This window comes from Diceros bicornis, chromosome 18 (genome assembly GCF_020826845.1).
Source record: "Diceros bicornis minor isolate mBicDic1 chromosome 18, mDicBic1.mat.cur, whole genome shotgun sequence".
NCBI classification, from domain to species: domain Eukaryota; kingdom Metazoa; phylum Chordata; class Mammalia; order Perissodactyla; family Rhinocerotidae; genus Diceros; species Diceros bicornis.
In genome coordinates, this window is record NC_080757.1 from 17,782,202 (window position 1) to 17,796,938 (window position 14,737).

Genomic DNA, 14,737 nt, shown 5'->3' on the forward strand with positions numbered 1-14,737 from the left:
AAATAAGAGTGCTGACAATCATGAAAGGGGCCTTTAGTAGTCAGAAATTTTGAGGTCTCTGAAAAATGTAAGGTAGGCGGGATTAGATTGATTGAAGAAACTATAGGATTAAAAAGTCACAGGAGAAGATCACTTTGAAATTTGGGAGCAGCTTTCAGCACCCCAAGTTTAAAGGATGTAGCAGGGTAATAACTGAACATTTTGTGTATCTTCATCCCCATTTGAGCTGAGAGAGGCACCATCAGGCACCAGAGGCATTCATCTCTGTACTGGAACAGAGTGGGTTTGGGCTAGAGAGGCAGGATCATGCTTCCACACACAGAGAAAATAAACTGCTGACAGACTTCACTGTCTGCATATCTTACCCCTCCTCCACAATCACTGGCAGCAGGCTACAGAAAACAGAGACTCCACAGTCCACAGAAAGGCTAACATGGATTCCCAAATGCAAATGTAAGCACACACATAAGAATCACTAAATATGTAAAGAAAACTATCTCCATCACTAAATTCAACAAATGCAATAGTTAATAATACCCAAGGAAATAACACTAATAGAATAAATGTAAGGAGTCTCTAAAAGAATTGTAATTAATATCCTCAGAGCAGAGAAATTAGAGGAAATAAAAAGAATGTTATGAATGTTATTAAAAAGAAAAACAATTAAGAGAGCTTGGACACTTGGTGCTCAGATCTTGGTTTCTAATATCAATCTCCAATTTTCAAAAAAACCAGGACTCAGAGAAATGGCTAATTCTAGGACTAGGGCAGGAAATATACAAGATAAGCCTGGAGCATCTTGTAGTGCCAGAAAATAAGGCAGTGCTCAAAAAAAAAAACTCTATAATGATTGGGATGTGTCCAAAGGACACAGCAGCCAACTGAAAGAGCTCCTAATGGCCAAAGATGGAACGATTTGAGCAATGAAATAAAGTAGTATTGGATTATAATCCAAGTATAAAATAAATATCCATAAGTCCATACTGATATAAATAAATACTTGAATAAACACGGGAAAATAAACAAATCTCCCGTACAGAGGTATTCCAAATACGTAGATTTTATGTAGATACTCTGCCCTCAAGGAGGTAGAGCATAACTCTCTTCTCCTTAAGTGTGGGCTGTGCATAGTGACTTCTTCCCAAAAGTACAATATGGAAATGGGGGGAAAATAATAACTTTACAGTGGACAAACTTGACAAAAACTATCTCAGCCAGATGATCGGGATTAACATCAACAGTGAGAAGTCATGTTGACAGCATATATGATATGCTTGACAGGTTGCGAGGAGAATAGCACTTTACCTCCGTAGTCTTCCTCCCAAAAACCCATAACTCCAGTATAATCATAAAAATAATCATATAATCATAAAAAACATCAGACAAATCTCAATTAGGGAAATTCTACAAAAATACATGATAGTATTTCTTAACACTGTCAAGGTCATAAAAAAAAAAGAAATCTGAGAAACTGTCAGCCAAGAAAAGTCTAAACAGACATGACAACTAAATATAATATGGTATCCTAGATGGAATCCTGGAACAGTAAGAAGACACTAGGTAAAAACTAAGGAAATCTGAACAAAGTATGGACTTTAGTTAATAAAAATGTATCAACATTGGCTCATTAATCATGACAAATATTCCACATTAATATAAGATATTAATAATAGGTAAAACTGGATGTGGGATAGAGAGGAACTCTCTGTATTATCTTCACAATTTTTTGCAAATATAAAAGTATTCTAAAAATAAAAGTTTATTTTAAAAAAGATACTGAACAAACCAATAAAGAAAGAGAGAGAATGAGAGAGAGAAATCATTTGGAAATGAAAAAGGATTATTGTTGCCAATAAAACCATTGGTACATTGGCTTGAACATCAGAAAATACTAAACAACCAAGCAGCAAACTGGAAGATCAAGCCAAGGTGGATAAAACAGGGAAAAGAAATAAGAGAATGGAGGGTAGATCTAGAACTTTTAATATTCACCTTATAAAAGTGTCAAATAAAGTGAACCAAGAGTGTAGAGGTAAGGAAATATTCAAAGAAATAATGCAAGAAAATCTCTCAGTACTGAAGAAAGATACAAATCTCCAGCTTTAAAAGGCTTACCAAACGGATTTTCTGTTTGGGATGATGAAAAATTTCTGGAACTAGACAGTGGTGATGGTTGCACAACATTGTGAATTTACTTAATGCCACTGAATGCCACTTTTAACACAATTTAAATGGTAAATTTTATGTGTATTTTACCACAATTTTTTAAAAAGTCACAAAATAATCAATACCAATAATTTTACAAAGTTTCTTCTTATAATAGCAACAATACTTAAAAAAAATCTTGAGATAAACCAAACAAAAATGTGTCAGATCAATATGAAGAAAACTATAAACCTTTACTGAAGTGGTACTGGCATAAGAATAGACATATAGAAATGGAATAAAATTGAGAGTCCAGAAATAAACCCATATGTCTATGACAAATTGATTTTTGACAAGGGTGCCAAGATCATTCAATGGTGAAAAATGGTCACTTCAGCAAATGGTGCTGTAACAACTGGATATCCATATGCAAAAAACTGAAGTTGGACTTCAACCTCACACCATATACAAAAATTAACTACCTAGCTCTAACAGACATATACAGAACACTCCACCCAACAACAGCAGAATACACATTCTTTTTAAGTGCACATGGAACATTCTCCAGGATAGACCATATGTTAGTCCATAAAACAAATATTAATAGATTTAAAAACATAGATATCATACAAAGTATCTTCTCTGACCAAAATAGGATGAAGCTACAAATCAATAACAAAATGAAAACCAGAAAATTTACAAATCTGCGGGAATTAAAAGACACACTCTTAAACAACAAATGGGTCAAAAAACAAATCACAAGGGAAATTAGAAAATACTTAGAGATGAATAAAAATGAAAACACAACATACCAAAACTTATGTGATGCAGTGAAAGCAGTGTTCAGAGTTAAATTTACAGCTGTGCATGACTACATTAAAAAAGAAGAAAGATCATGAATAGGAAGACTTAACATTGTTAAGATGTAAATACTACCCAAAGGGATCTGCATATTCAATGCAATCTCTATCAAAATTCCAAGTCTTTTTCACAGAAATGGAAACAATTCCAGATTAGATAGACTAGGAAGGAGGATTTGGCCACACATTTCCAAAAAATTGGCCATGAAAATCCTATGAATAGCAGTGGAGCTTTGTCTGATATAGTGCTGAAAGGTGAGAGGATGGCACAAAAAGATCAGGCAGATTTCCATTCTGCTGTACATAGGGCTGTTAAGAGTCAGAATAGACTCAATGGCATTAACAACAAATACTTTATCCCCTTTTTTTTTTAAAAGATAAAAGAGCATCATCAGAATTACAGAATCCCCCTCATGCTACCTCTCCAGTCACAATCTCCCTCCAAAGGTAATACTAATTTTCCTTCCTTCCTTCTTCCCTTCCTTCCTTCCTTCCTTCCTTCCTTCCTTCCTCCCTCCCTCCCTCCCTCCCTTCCTTCCCTTTTCTCCCTCTCTCTCTCTCTCTCTTCCTCTCCCTCTCCCTTCTTTTCTTCCTCCTTCCTTTCTTTAGTAACACTCCCTTGACTTCCAACACTATAGATTAATTTTGCCTGTTTTTGAGCTTCATATTAATGGAATCATACAGCGTGTGCTCTGTTGTATCCGTTTTTGCTCAATAATTTAACTACTTTTATCCATGTTGCCTGGTAGTAGTTGTTATCCATTGCTGCACAGTATTCTACTTTTTTTTTTTGAGGAAGATTGGCCCTGAGCTAACATCTGTTGCCAATCTTCCTCCTTTCTTTTCCCCAAAGCCCCAGTATATGGTTGTATGTCATAGTTGTATATCCTTCTAGTTGCTCTATGTGGGATGCCGCCTCAGCATGGCTTGATGAGCGGTGCATAGGTCCCTGCCCAGGATCCAAACTCACGAACCCCGAGCTCCCGAAGCAGAGCACACGAGCTTAACTGCTATGCCACTGGACCGGCCCCTGCATAGTATACTATTTTATAAATATACTACGATTTTTAAATTCATTCTGTTGGTGGACATTTGAATAGTTTCCAGATTCAACTATTACCAAAAAAAAGGTGCCATGATCATTCCTCTACATGTCTTTTGGAGACATATACATTCCTTTCTTTTGGTATGCACCTAGGAGTATAAATGCTGATCATAGGGTATATGTATGTTCAGCTTTATAAATAGCGCCAAACCGTTTTCTGAAGTTGTACCAATTTAGATTCCCACCAACAGTGTATGAAAATTCCTGTATTCCATATCCTTGTCAGCATTTGGTATTGTCTGTTTTTTTACTTTAGTTATTCTACTGAACAAATAGTTTTATCTCATGATTTTAATTTGCATTTCCTTGGTGACTAATGAACTGAAACTCATTTTCCTCTATTTATAGGCTATTTGAATATCCTCTTTGATGAAGTATCTGTTCAAGTCTATTATCCATTTTATTTAACCTTTATTTATTTATTTATTTTTTTGGTGCGAAAGATTTGCCCTGAGCTAACAGCTATTGCCAATCTTCCTCTTTTTTTCTTTGCTTGAGGAAGATTAGCCCTGAGCTAACATCTGTGCCAACCTTCCTCTATTTTGTATGCCACCATAGCATAGCTGACGAGTGGTGTAGGTCCACATCTGGGATCCAAACCTGTGAACCCCGGGCTGCTGAAGCGGAGTGCGCTGAACTTAACCACTACGCCATGGGGCCAGCTACTATTATCCATTTTTCTATTGGGTTTTCTGTCTTATTGATTTGTAAGAGTTCTCTATATAGTCAGATAAAAACATCTTTGATGAATATAGGTATTGTAAATATCTTTTCTCATACTTTGCTTGTCTTTTCACTCTTTTAACAGTGTTTTTAGATGAACAGAAGCTCTTAATTTTAATGTTTCCATCTCTCAACTTTTTTTTCTTTTATGGTCAGTACTTTTCATGTTTTAAGAAATCTTTGCCTGCCCCAAAATCATGAGAATATTTTCTTCTAAAATGATTTATTGTTTTATCATTCACATTTAGACCTACAATACATGTAGAATTTATTTTTGTGTGTGGAGTGAGGTAGGACTCAAAATACATATTTCCCGTTTGGCATCACTATTAAAAACACCTCCTGTTTTCAATACAGGACTTTCAACTGAACTCTATATTCTGTTCTATTGGGTTATTTGTCTATCCTTATGCCAATACCATACTATCCTAATTTCTGTAACTTTGTTATAAATCTTGATATTCGGTAGTATAAATCCTCCAGCTTTGTTATTCTTCAAGATTTCCTTGGCTTTCCTGGGTCCTTTGCATTTCCACATAAGGTTTAGAATTAATTTGTCAATTTATACACACACAGACACATATACAAAACCATATAGAAATTTTGATTAGAATTACATTGAATCTAGAGGTCAACTGAGGAAGAACTACTATCTTGACAATATTATGTCTTCTAATTCATGAATAAGGTATATGCTTTCATTTATTTAGGTTGTCTTTAATTTCTTTCAGAAAAGCTTTATAATTTCAGTATAGAGGTTTTGCTCATTTTTGGTCAGATTTATTTCTAGATATTTAATGTTTTTGATGCTATTAAAATAATATTTTTAAAATTTTATTTTCTAATTATTTATTGCTAATATATAGAAATATAATTGTTTTTTGTATATTGACTTTGTATCCAGAAATCTTCCTAAATTTACATCAATTGCTTTGTTCACAATCATGTCATCTGAAAAAAAAAAAAAGATATTCCTACTTTTCCCTTTACAACCTTTATAACTTTTACTTCCTTTATTTGCCTTATTGCGCTGGCTAAAACCACTGATTTTTTTTTTAGGAAGAATAATCTGTTTCTAACCCACTTTAGAAATTAAGACACATTAATGTAGAGCTTTTGTCTGTATTGGTTACTACTGATTTCCCAGTGGTTACAGCAGTGTCAGAAACATAGTAAGCACTCAAATATTTGATAAATGAATAAATGTGTTAAAAAATATTATGGGAATTGGAATCAGAGATAGCAGGGTTCAAATGCCAGCTCTAACATTTACTGGCCATGTAACATTTACTAGCCATGTGACTTAGAACAAGTTACTCAACTTAGACTCAGTTTCTACTTCTGTAAAATGGAAACAATAATTATATTTTGCAGGATAGTCAAGATGAGAAAATATATATGTGCATTATATATATATATCCTAAAATCTATAGTTATTATTATTATTGAATGAGCTCACTCAGAGAGAGTGTCTAGAGTGAGAACAGAACCAAGAAAGGGATCTCATGCAACATTTTTAAGGAATAGGCAGAAAAAGGACACTTACACAGGAGTCTGAGAATGACTAGGGAGTTGGAAGGAAAATAGGACAGGTTAGAATTACAGAAACCACAAGAAGAAAGAATTTCAAGAAGGATATATTATTAAAGACCCTTTCAATTACAAGCAACTGAAATCCTTCTCACACAGCTTAAATTAAATATGGAATGTATTAGCTCATATAGCTGGAAAGCCCAGGGATATAATTGTTTTCAGGCACAGCTGAAATCCACCTCTAGTCTCTGCTTTGCTCTGTTGAATTAATTTTTAGGCAAGTTGTCCTCATATGTTGATAAAAATGGTCACCAGCAGCTTTAGACTTGCATACTCCTTATAACTGTTGACTTTTTTAAAAATCTGCCATTAAAAGTCCAGTTTTAAAAATCTGAGAAAGGTTTTAACTGACTTGGCATAAATTATATGCCTATTTCCGAACCAACCATGGCACTGAGGGGAAGGTGAGTATTCTGATTGGTCAGGTTTGGATCACCACCCATCCCTGGATCTAAAGGGGTGGGGTGAGCCCCATCTAAACCAAATGGATTAAGAATGAGAGAAGGGTGGTTTCCTAAAGAGATGTTGGGCAGACAAAAAAACATCACTACAGAGGAAGTGATCAGTAGTGTCAAATGCTGCAGAGAAATCAAATAATATAAGAAGTAGAAAGTATACATTGGATTTAGCATCCAGTTCTTTCTTCACTGACCTTAGGAGAGCAATTTCTGTGATGAGAATGGAACCTAGACTGCAGTGGGTTGAGGAGGGTATTGGAGGTAAAGTGGAGACTGGACAAGTGGACAATTATTTCAAGGAGGGTGATTGTGAAGGGAAGGATTTTTCTTTAAAAGTAGGATAGGCTTGACTATATTTACAGTGAGAGGCAAGAGCCAACAATGTAAAGAGGAAAATAGAAGCTACAGGAGAGAGATTAAATGATGGTCCTCACGGTCTGAGGAGACAGGAGATATTGAGATCAAGAATATATATAATAGACTCGAATGAGATAAAATGTTTCCTATGTACGGAGGGCATTCCCTCTAACAGTCTCTATTTTTTGTGGACTAAAATAAATATTGCTAAAACCAAGGAATGGTGGGATCATGGGCTTGATTATGCATGAGAAAAGTTTGAAATAATTGTTGTAGGGTTGGAAAGGAGCAGACTACAAACACACAAATAGATTCCCAAGTAATATGGAAAGTCCATCTGAGATTGAAGACTATGTATTTTTACTGGCATCAGCACACAGAATTGTATGACTTTTTCCTAGCATAACTGGCTAGCTTAGCCCTGGGTTCCTATGACCTAGCTAGCTCAGGCTCTGAACAATAAGCTATCAGATGCTTTTTTTCTATGCCCACGAGTGCCGAGGTGATTGGAATGAAAAACTTAATGGGAATCTTAAGTTTTTTTCTGACATGGCCATGGAGATGAAGTGGTTTCAGCACTTTTCAAATGTTATCTGCTAGTCGATTTGCTTCTGTGCACTGAAAAAGAATATCAGTGCCCAGCTGAACCACAGTAGAATCAGGGCCATATATTGTTAAATCTTTGCTTCTGTTACTTTGTGGATACAGGAGAAAAGAAGAAATAAATGTGAAAATTATGTTTATACTCATTTTTAACATAACTAGAGAGTAGCTACTGAGTCATGCTCCAATCATTAATTACTCTCAATAAATAGTACTAGTGCAATAAAAGAGCAAGAGACCAGAATCTCCATAACTTAGAGTAGTTTTGTTTTGTTTTTTTTTGCTGAGAATGATTTGCCCTGTGTTGCCAATCTACCTCGATTTTGTATGTGGGCTGCCACCACAGCATGACCACTGACAAGTGGGGTAGGTCCATGCCCAGAAACCAAACCTGGGCTGCTGAAGCAGAGCATGCCAAACTTAACCACTAGGCCACCGGGGCTGGCCCAGAACAGTTTTTGTTTTAACTTTATTTATTATGAAATACTTAAGACCCTGTAAGTATCATGATGATATAAGTAACCATTTATCTACTCTTAGCTTAAGAAAAAAGTTACCTATATATTAAAGCCTCCCATATACCGTTACTTGATAGAAACACTACTCTGAATTTCATATTTATCACTTCTCTGCATTTGTTTCTATTATATCTAAGCAATGCAACATTGTTCTTCTTGTTTTTAAATTTTGTAAAAATGATTTCATACCATGTGTATTCTTTGACCTTTTTAATACTTAATATTATGTTTGTGAAATTCACCTATATTGATAAGTGCAGCTCGAGTTCATTCATTTTTCACTGCTTCATAATATTTCAGTATATGACTGTATTGCAATGTATTTATTCATTCTCATTTTTGGGGGGCTATCCACAAATATTTTAAAATTCTTTTTATGTATTTATTTTAAAAAATTTCCCCCAGCTTTATTGAGACTACTCTGAAGAATACTTTTAAATCCTACTTAGATAATCTTTATCTTTCTGCCCAGGAAAAAAATTAAGTAGTCAACAAAGAAATCCTTGAAAAACCAACATTTCACCTAAAGAATGTTCTAAGTCCAATAGGGGATAGTATTTATGAACCTCCCTCCCAAGTTTTTATTTCCTCCTTGGCTAATTCTCTCTTATTTCAATACGGCGAAGTGAGGAGGGTAGTGTAATACTCTCCCTTACCTCTGAGTTGGATTTGCAAACAAATTAACCACTTTGGGGGGGGGGTTCCATTCTGTTTTGTCACAATGCTCATTAATATACAATGCTTTTATTTTTACTTTAAATAAGTGTGAAAGAGAGCAATTCTTTTAAGTCTGCAGGTTCTCTTTTTTTTTTTAAATAAGGGCCTAACTTTTTTTTTTTTTTGAGGAAGATTGGCCCGGAGCTAACATCTGATGCCAATCTTCCTCTTTTTTTCTGTTTTCTCTCCAAAGCCCAAGTAGATAGTTGTATGTCATAGTTGTACATCTTTCTAGTTGCTCTATGTGGGATGCCGCCTCAGCATGGCTTGATGAGCAGTGCATAGGTCCGCGCCCAGGATCCGAACCAGTGAACACCAGGCCGCCGAAATGGAGCTCACAAACTTAACTGCCAAGCCACGGGGCCGGCCCTCTCTCTTTGCTTTTAACCTCTCCAGCATAACCCAAGGCAGATATTTCTCCTCCTGCTTTAAGTGTAGTGCTACAGATATAAAGCAACTTAATATCTACCCATCTGCCATGGCTTGTTAGTAAACTTGCACATGAACTAGGGCATTCTCTATCTTTGTTGCAGCCTGGTAGTGCTCCTCTAGTGTGCTTGGTTACTATAGGTTGCTAAGCAATAATCCTAGCGCTTGCATTGTCCCCACTCATATGCAGAACAAAAGTAGATGTGTGTTTGGTTACAACTCTAGTCAAACACTTCTCTCTTAGAGCCATAAAACCAAGAAAAGAAAAGCAGGCACAGCAATAGCAGGGTCAATAAATCAGGGTTCTGAACAAGCCTATCTGTAGCTGTCTTTTGATTGAGTGACCTCTGAATTCAAGGATCATAAATTACAGCACTGCCCCAATGGCAAATTAATTCAGAGGTTCAATTGAATGTAGTTTCAAACAGGTACTGGGTTTTGTAGCAGGTCTGTGCTTGGACATTCCTAAACCTTTTATAGACAGATTGATTCATTTATACATTCACTCAATAAATAGTTATTGGTGTCTCACTTTGTGCCAGGGACTATGCTAAGCACTGGAATTCTTTTCCAGGATTGTCTTCCTAAACTCTTCATAGAATTAAGAGCCTTTCAAATTCTTCCCCAACATGTACACCTTCACCTCTGTATTAATCCACCTTCTAGCATACAAAGACCTCTTCAGGCACTATGGGCATAAATGCTTTCAATTAAATAAGTAAGGACACAAAAGAATTCCTTATTCGTATTTTGAAAGGTCCAGCCTTATAAGCAACTTTTTCCATTTCCTTCACTTCGTGCATGGCCCACTGCTGAGCATGGCCTCAGTACAACCTTATTTAAGGACATAAATAGGACTGAATTATAATTCACATTATAATAAGCTTTAGCAGATTCCTTCTTCACAAGGAGGCATATAACATTAGTCAGACTGGCTGCTGATTAAACTGGGGAAAATTGACCCAGCAAGGCTACTCAACTAGATGTGTGATGTTCTCTTTAAACGCAGGCTATGTCTGAAACTCAGCTGGCTTGGTCTTATCAGGATTTCTTAACATATGTACATAATGTAAAATAACTACTTGGAAAGAAGGAGGAAAAGTACTATTAAACAGTATAGGAATAAAAATTCAATAGCTATAGGAAAAGGCATTTGCCTACAAAGCTTTGTTAATCTTAGGGCTGTATAATAAGAACAGAGCTGAGCAAACTGATAGTTAAAAAAAAGATTTCTAAAAATGCAAGTTAAGCTCATAGCCTGAAAAGTACAATAACTGGGGTAAAGAAATAAAGAATTCACATGGTACATTTAACCACAATATTTTCTATGCAAAGATATGTATTTGAGTGCATTCTGGGAGCTGCCTGGCAAGACAACATTATTTTAATTTTGACGAGTATATAAAAAGGATAAAGACACTTCCTTTGACATGTTGAAATTGCAATAACAGTTCCTCTTCCCACTTCTTAATGCGCACACACACACACACACACACACACACACACACACACCCCTACAAATGGAGATTAGGAATATTAGGTTTAATAGTGACTGATCACTGAATAAATAAGTACATGGTGTTGCATTTGATACCTCAACAAGCAACTGCAATGTTTTCAGTATATATTATATTCTGGGATGAATAGACTTCAACAAAAAAAACACGCTTCCCTCTACCATACATTGAAAAGCAATAACAGAAATTGAAAGTACAAGAACAGAAAGACCACAAACTCTTGATTGATATGTTTTCTAGAGAGGCAATACATTACATGATGGAATACATGTGTAAAGTTTTGCAGGTGCAAATTTGGCCATAAACTGATTAAAGTGAACACCTAATTAAATTTATAACAAATTACCTAGATCACAATTCTGTTTGGCATTTTTAAAATGAAAGAGTTCATTTATAAACCTGGTCCAAGTGATTAAGGTAAAGGCAAAGTATATGTACAGGGTAGTGGTTGCAGAGGATGGGAGTGAGGCAGAAGTAAAATCAAGAAACTGGTGTTACAGGGTAGGTGGAGAGAGAGAGATTTGCCAAGAAACTCTCTAAAAGTTAGTGACGCCGTGAAAACAGTACTAAGTTTATAATGAAGACAGAACTAGTGTTGGAAAATTTGGTTCTTAATATGTATGTATTATAATCTGTATTGATAAGAAGAAATAGTAAATAATTGCTTTTAATTGGTTTAAAAGACAAAAAACACTCTGTAGAAAAGCAAGCACCTAAAAGTTATAACTAGCATCTATATAGCAATTTATAGTTTAGAAAATGCTTTAATAATTATTATTGTAATTCAGCCTAGCACAGCTTAGCACATACTAAACACTCATAAGCTGAATTAGAGGAAATTTCAATTAATTGAAGTATAAATTAAAATAGTTAAATTTTAAATATTTTGAAGAATTTCTGTCATACAGGATTTCCGTTAAGTATCTGAGGTTAGAAGGACTGTAGTGAAAGGGATGAGTGTCTTGCCCACTTATTTGTTGCCTTTTTGATCCTATAAATTTTCTATCTGCATAATTATGTGGGATTTGGGTTATAGATGGGGCTAGACGTCAAAAGGAATAAATGTCATGGTCAAGTATAAGGATAAAAAGAAGAAACAGAAAAACAATAAGCCGGTCGAATCACTAAGGTTCTTCATTTCATTTTTGTATTAATGTGTTATCCAGTATGTGTCAGTCAGCTCTCCTAGCTAAATTTTCTCTTTAACTACAAGGTAAATAGTCATAAAGTTGCTTCCAAAGTATTAATAGAAGGTGAAGGGAATATATTTTAATTTTATTTATTTATTTTTCCCCCAAAGCCCCAGTAGATAGTTGTATGTCACAGTTGCACACCCTTCTAGTTGCTGTATGTGGGACGCAGCCTCAGCATGGCCGGAGAAGCGGTGCGTCGGTGCGCGCCCAGGGTTCCGAACCCAGGCCGCCAACAGCGGAGCGCGCGCACTTAACCGCTAAGCCACGGGGCCGCCCGGGAATACATTTTAAAGTATTTCCCAATTTGCACTTAAAATACCCCTGGGATTACATTTTTAAAAGGCAAAATCTTGAGGAATGCATCCCCAAAGAAAACTTAATAGTTTTAAATTCTATTGCATAGAAGAAAGGCTAGTTCTCTACCTTGGGATTTGATTTCATCTGTTGTTTCTTCTGCCACATTGTTGCTGGTATCTAATGCAGAACTATCTGGTACACTCTGTGAATTCTGAAAGGAGAAAAGAAACACCAATTTCAAAATGAGTTGCTTTTCCTCAAAGTTACATCAACTCTCCCACTTAAAGAATGCAGATAAATGCCTTGTCTGAGTTACCAAACATTCCTACTTAATATTGCTAGGATGTAATGCTGTGTATTAGAAGCAAAGCAATAATCACAATCTATTTACTGCATTCACAAGATGTATTGGCTCAACATGTCATAATATCTTCCTACTGTTAATAAAGTAATATGCTAAGAATATCATTTTACCTTAATCCTTGAATTATACCATACTTTCCAGAAACATGGTTTGAGACCATAGCATAGTGAAATCAGACCTTTGAAACCCTACTGTTTTCTTTTACTATTAGAATCACCTTCTATGTTTGTGGTGGAAAGAAAAACATTTTTATCTTAATTAAGGAAATTAAAGGTTAGTTTTATGAATAAATGGTGGCAAAATAGCTTTTTGTACTCATTCTGATGTACTTTTAAAAGAATGATAATAGAATATTTTTAAGACTCACATTAGTTAACTTAATGGTGAATCCATATAACTATTTTCAATTGCCTTCCCTTTTCTATAAAATTTTCTTCCTCATTGAAGTCTTGTATTGATTTAAACACAAAATTACTTAAATGATTAATGTGGAAATTACATTTTTAGAATGATAGGAAGTTACCCCCAAACTGGTGGTTATTGTACTTAGGGTAACAGTTCTGATTTTAAAGACTTTATTTATTTATTTTTTTCCCCTTAAAGCCCCAGTGGATAGTTGCATGTCATAGCTGCACATCCTTCCAGTTGCTGCATGTGGGACGTGGCCTCACATGGCTGGAGAAGCGGCGCGTCGGCGCGCGCCCGGGATCCAAACCCGGGCCGCCAGCAGCGGAGCGCACGCACTTAACCGCTAAGCCACGGGGCCGGCCCAACAGTTCTGATTTTAGAAAGCAACCTTTTTTTATCTGTAATTCATAATAGCTCTTCGCAAATAATTTAACTGTCTATGGAAGTTTCCTGCAACTGACTCGAATCAGTCAGCTTAATGATCAACATGAGTTTGCCCTTTTCCATTTGCCATTTCGTTTATCTTTTTGAATACTCAAATCTTTCCTTTTTCATAAGAAAATTAATTTGTCCAGTTTACTCTCTAGCATTAACATCTGATTATTCATGAAGACTCTACCTCAATAGGCTCTTTCACTTCAATTGCTTCCTGTTTCCTTTCTTTGTCTTCTTTTCCATTTTCCTGAAGAAACAATTGTTAAGTGGTATCGAAAAGGAGCTGGTGATAAAACTAACATCTTATACTCTAGTAAAGCAAGCTTTTTACGTGAAAAAATTTCACATAATGAGTAAACATTATACCAAATAAAATCACACAAAGTAGTTGTATTAACAAATTCAAACAGTAACAGACTTGTTATATATAAGGAATGCCAACCAACTAGAAGCAGGCCACTATGACCCAACTATTAGTTGACTCCTTTTTTCAGCATTTTTGTCAAAACCTGATGCAGAATACTTCAACTAAAAAGAGAAATAATTACATGATAGAATATGATATTATATCTCAATTTTCCAAATAATGTTGAATCTCAAACCCACTCATGGTTAAATGGTTAGAAACCTATGTAGGCCAGGTACCTGAGCAGGTTTGGGATCCTCTTGAGATGTTGACTCACTCATCTGAACCACTAAAAGATATCACCAAATGGTAGGGAAAAGTATTACCAGGCCAGTACTAATAACAAAAAGAGAGACAGAAAATATCAATAAACAATAAAAAGTACTCTGGAAGATCAAAATCTCCCCCCTCCCCCACTGCATCTCACCATTCCATTGAATGGTAATGTTATCAACTGCTAAATTTTCAAACTGTACTCCTGTTATTACTGTTATTACTGGCCAAAGCTAGATTACTGCTGGGCTAGTGCTCAGGGAGACAGGAAAACTCACCATAGTAATCATTACCATTAACATTAAAAAAAACTACCAACAACAGTAATGCAATTGA

The 14,737-nt window shown here is 35.5% G+C and overlaps 1 protein-coding gene across 1 annotated transcript in view; it reads right to left on the reverse strand.

Moving 5' to 3' along the window:
* The window catches only part of EFCAB5 (EF-hand calcium binding domain 5), a 113,594-nt gene extending 99,144 nt beyond the window's left edge, over window positions 1–14,450 (reverse strand). Inside the window, exons 1-3 of the mRNA XM_058559468.1 lie at window positions 14,368–14,450; window positions 13,907–13,969; window positions 12,642–12,726 (exon numbers count right to left, since the gene is read on the reverse strand). Coding sequence (XP_058415451.1) covers window positions 12,642–12,726; window positions 13,907–13,969; window positions 14,368–14,409 — 190 coding nt within the window. The 5' untranslated portion in view covers window positions 14,410–14,450. The remainder of the gene's footprint in view (window positions 1–12,641; window positions 12,727–13,906; window positions 13,970–14,367) is intronic.
* Window positions 14,451–14,737: the final 287 nt, after the last annotated feature.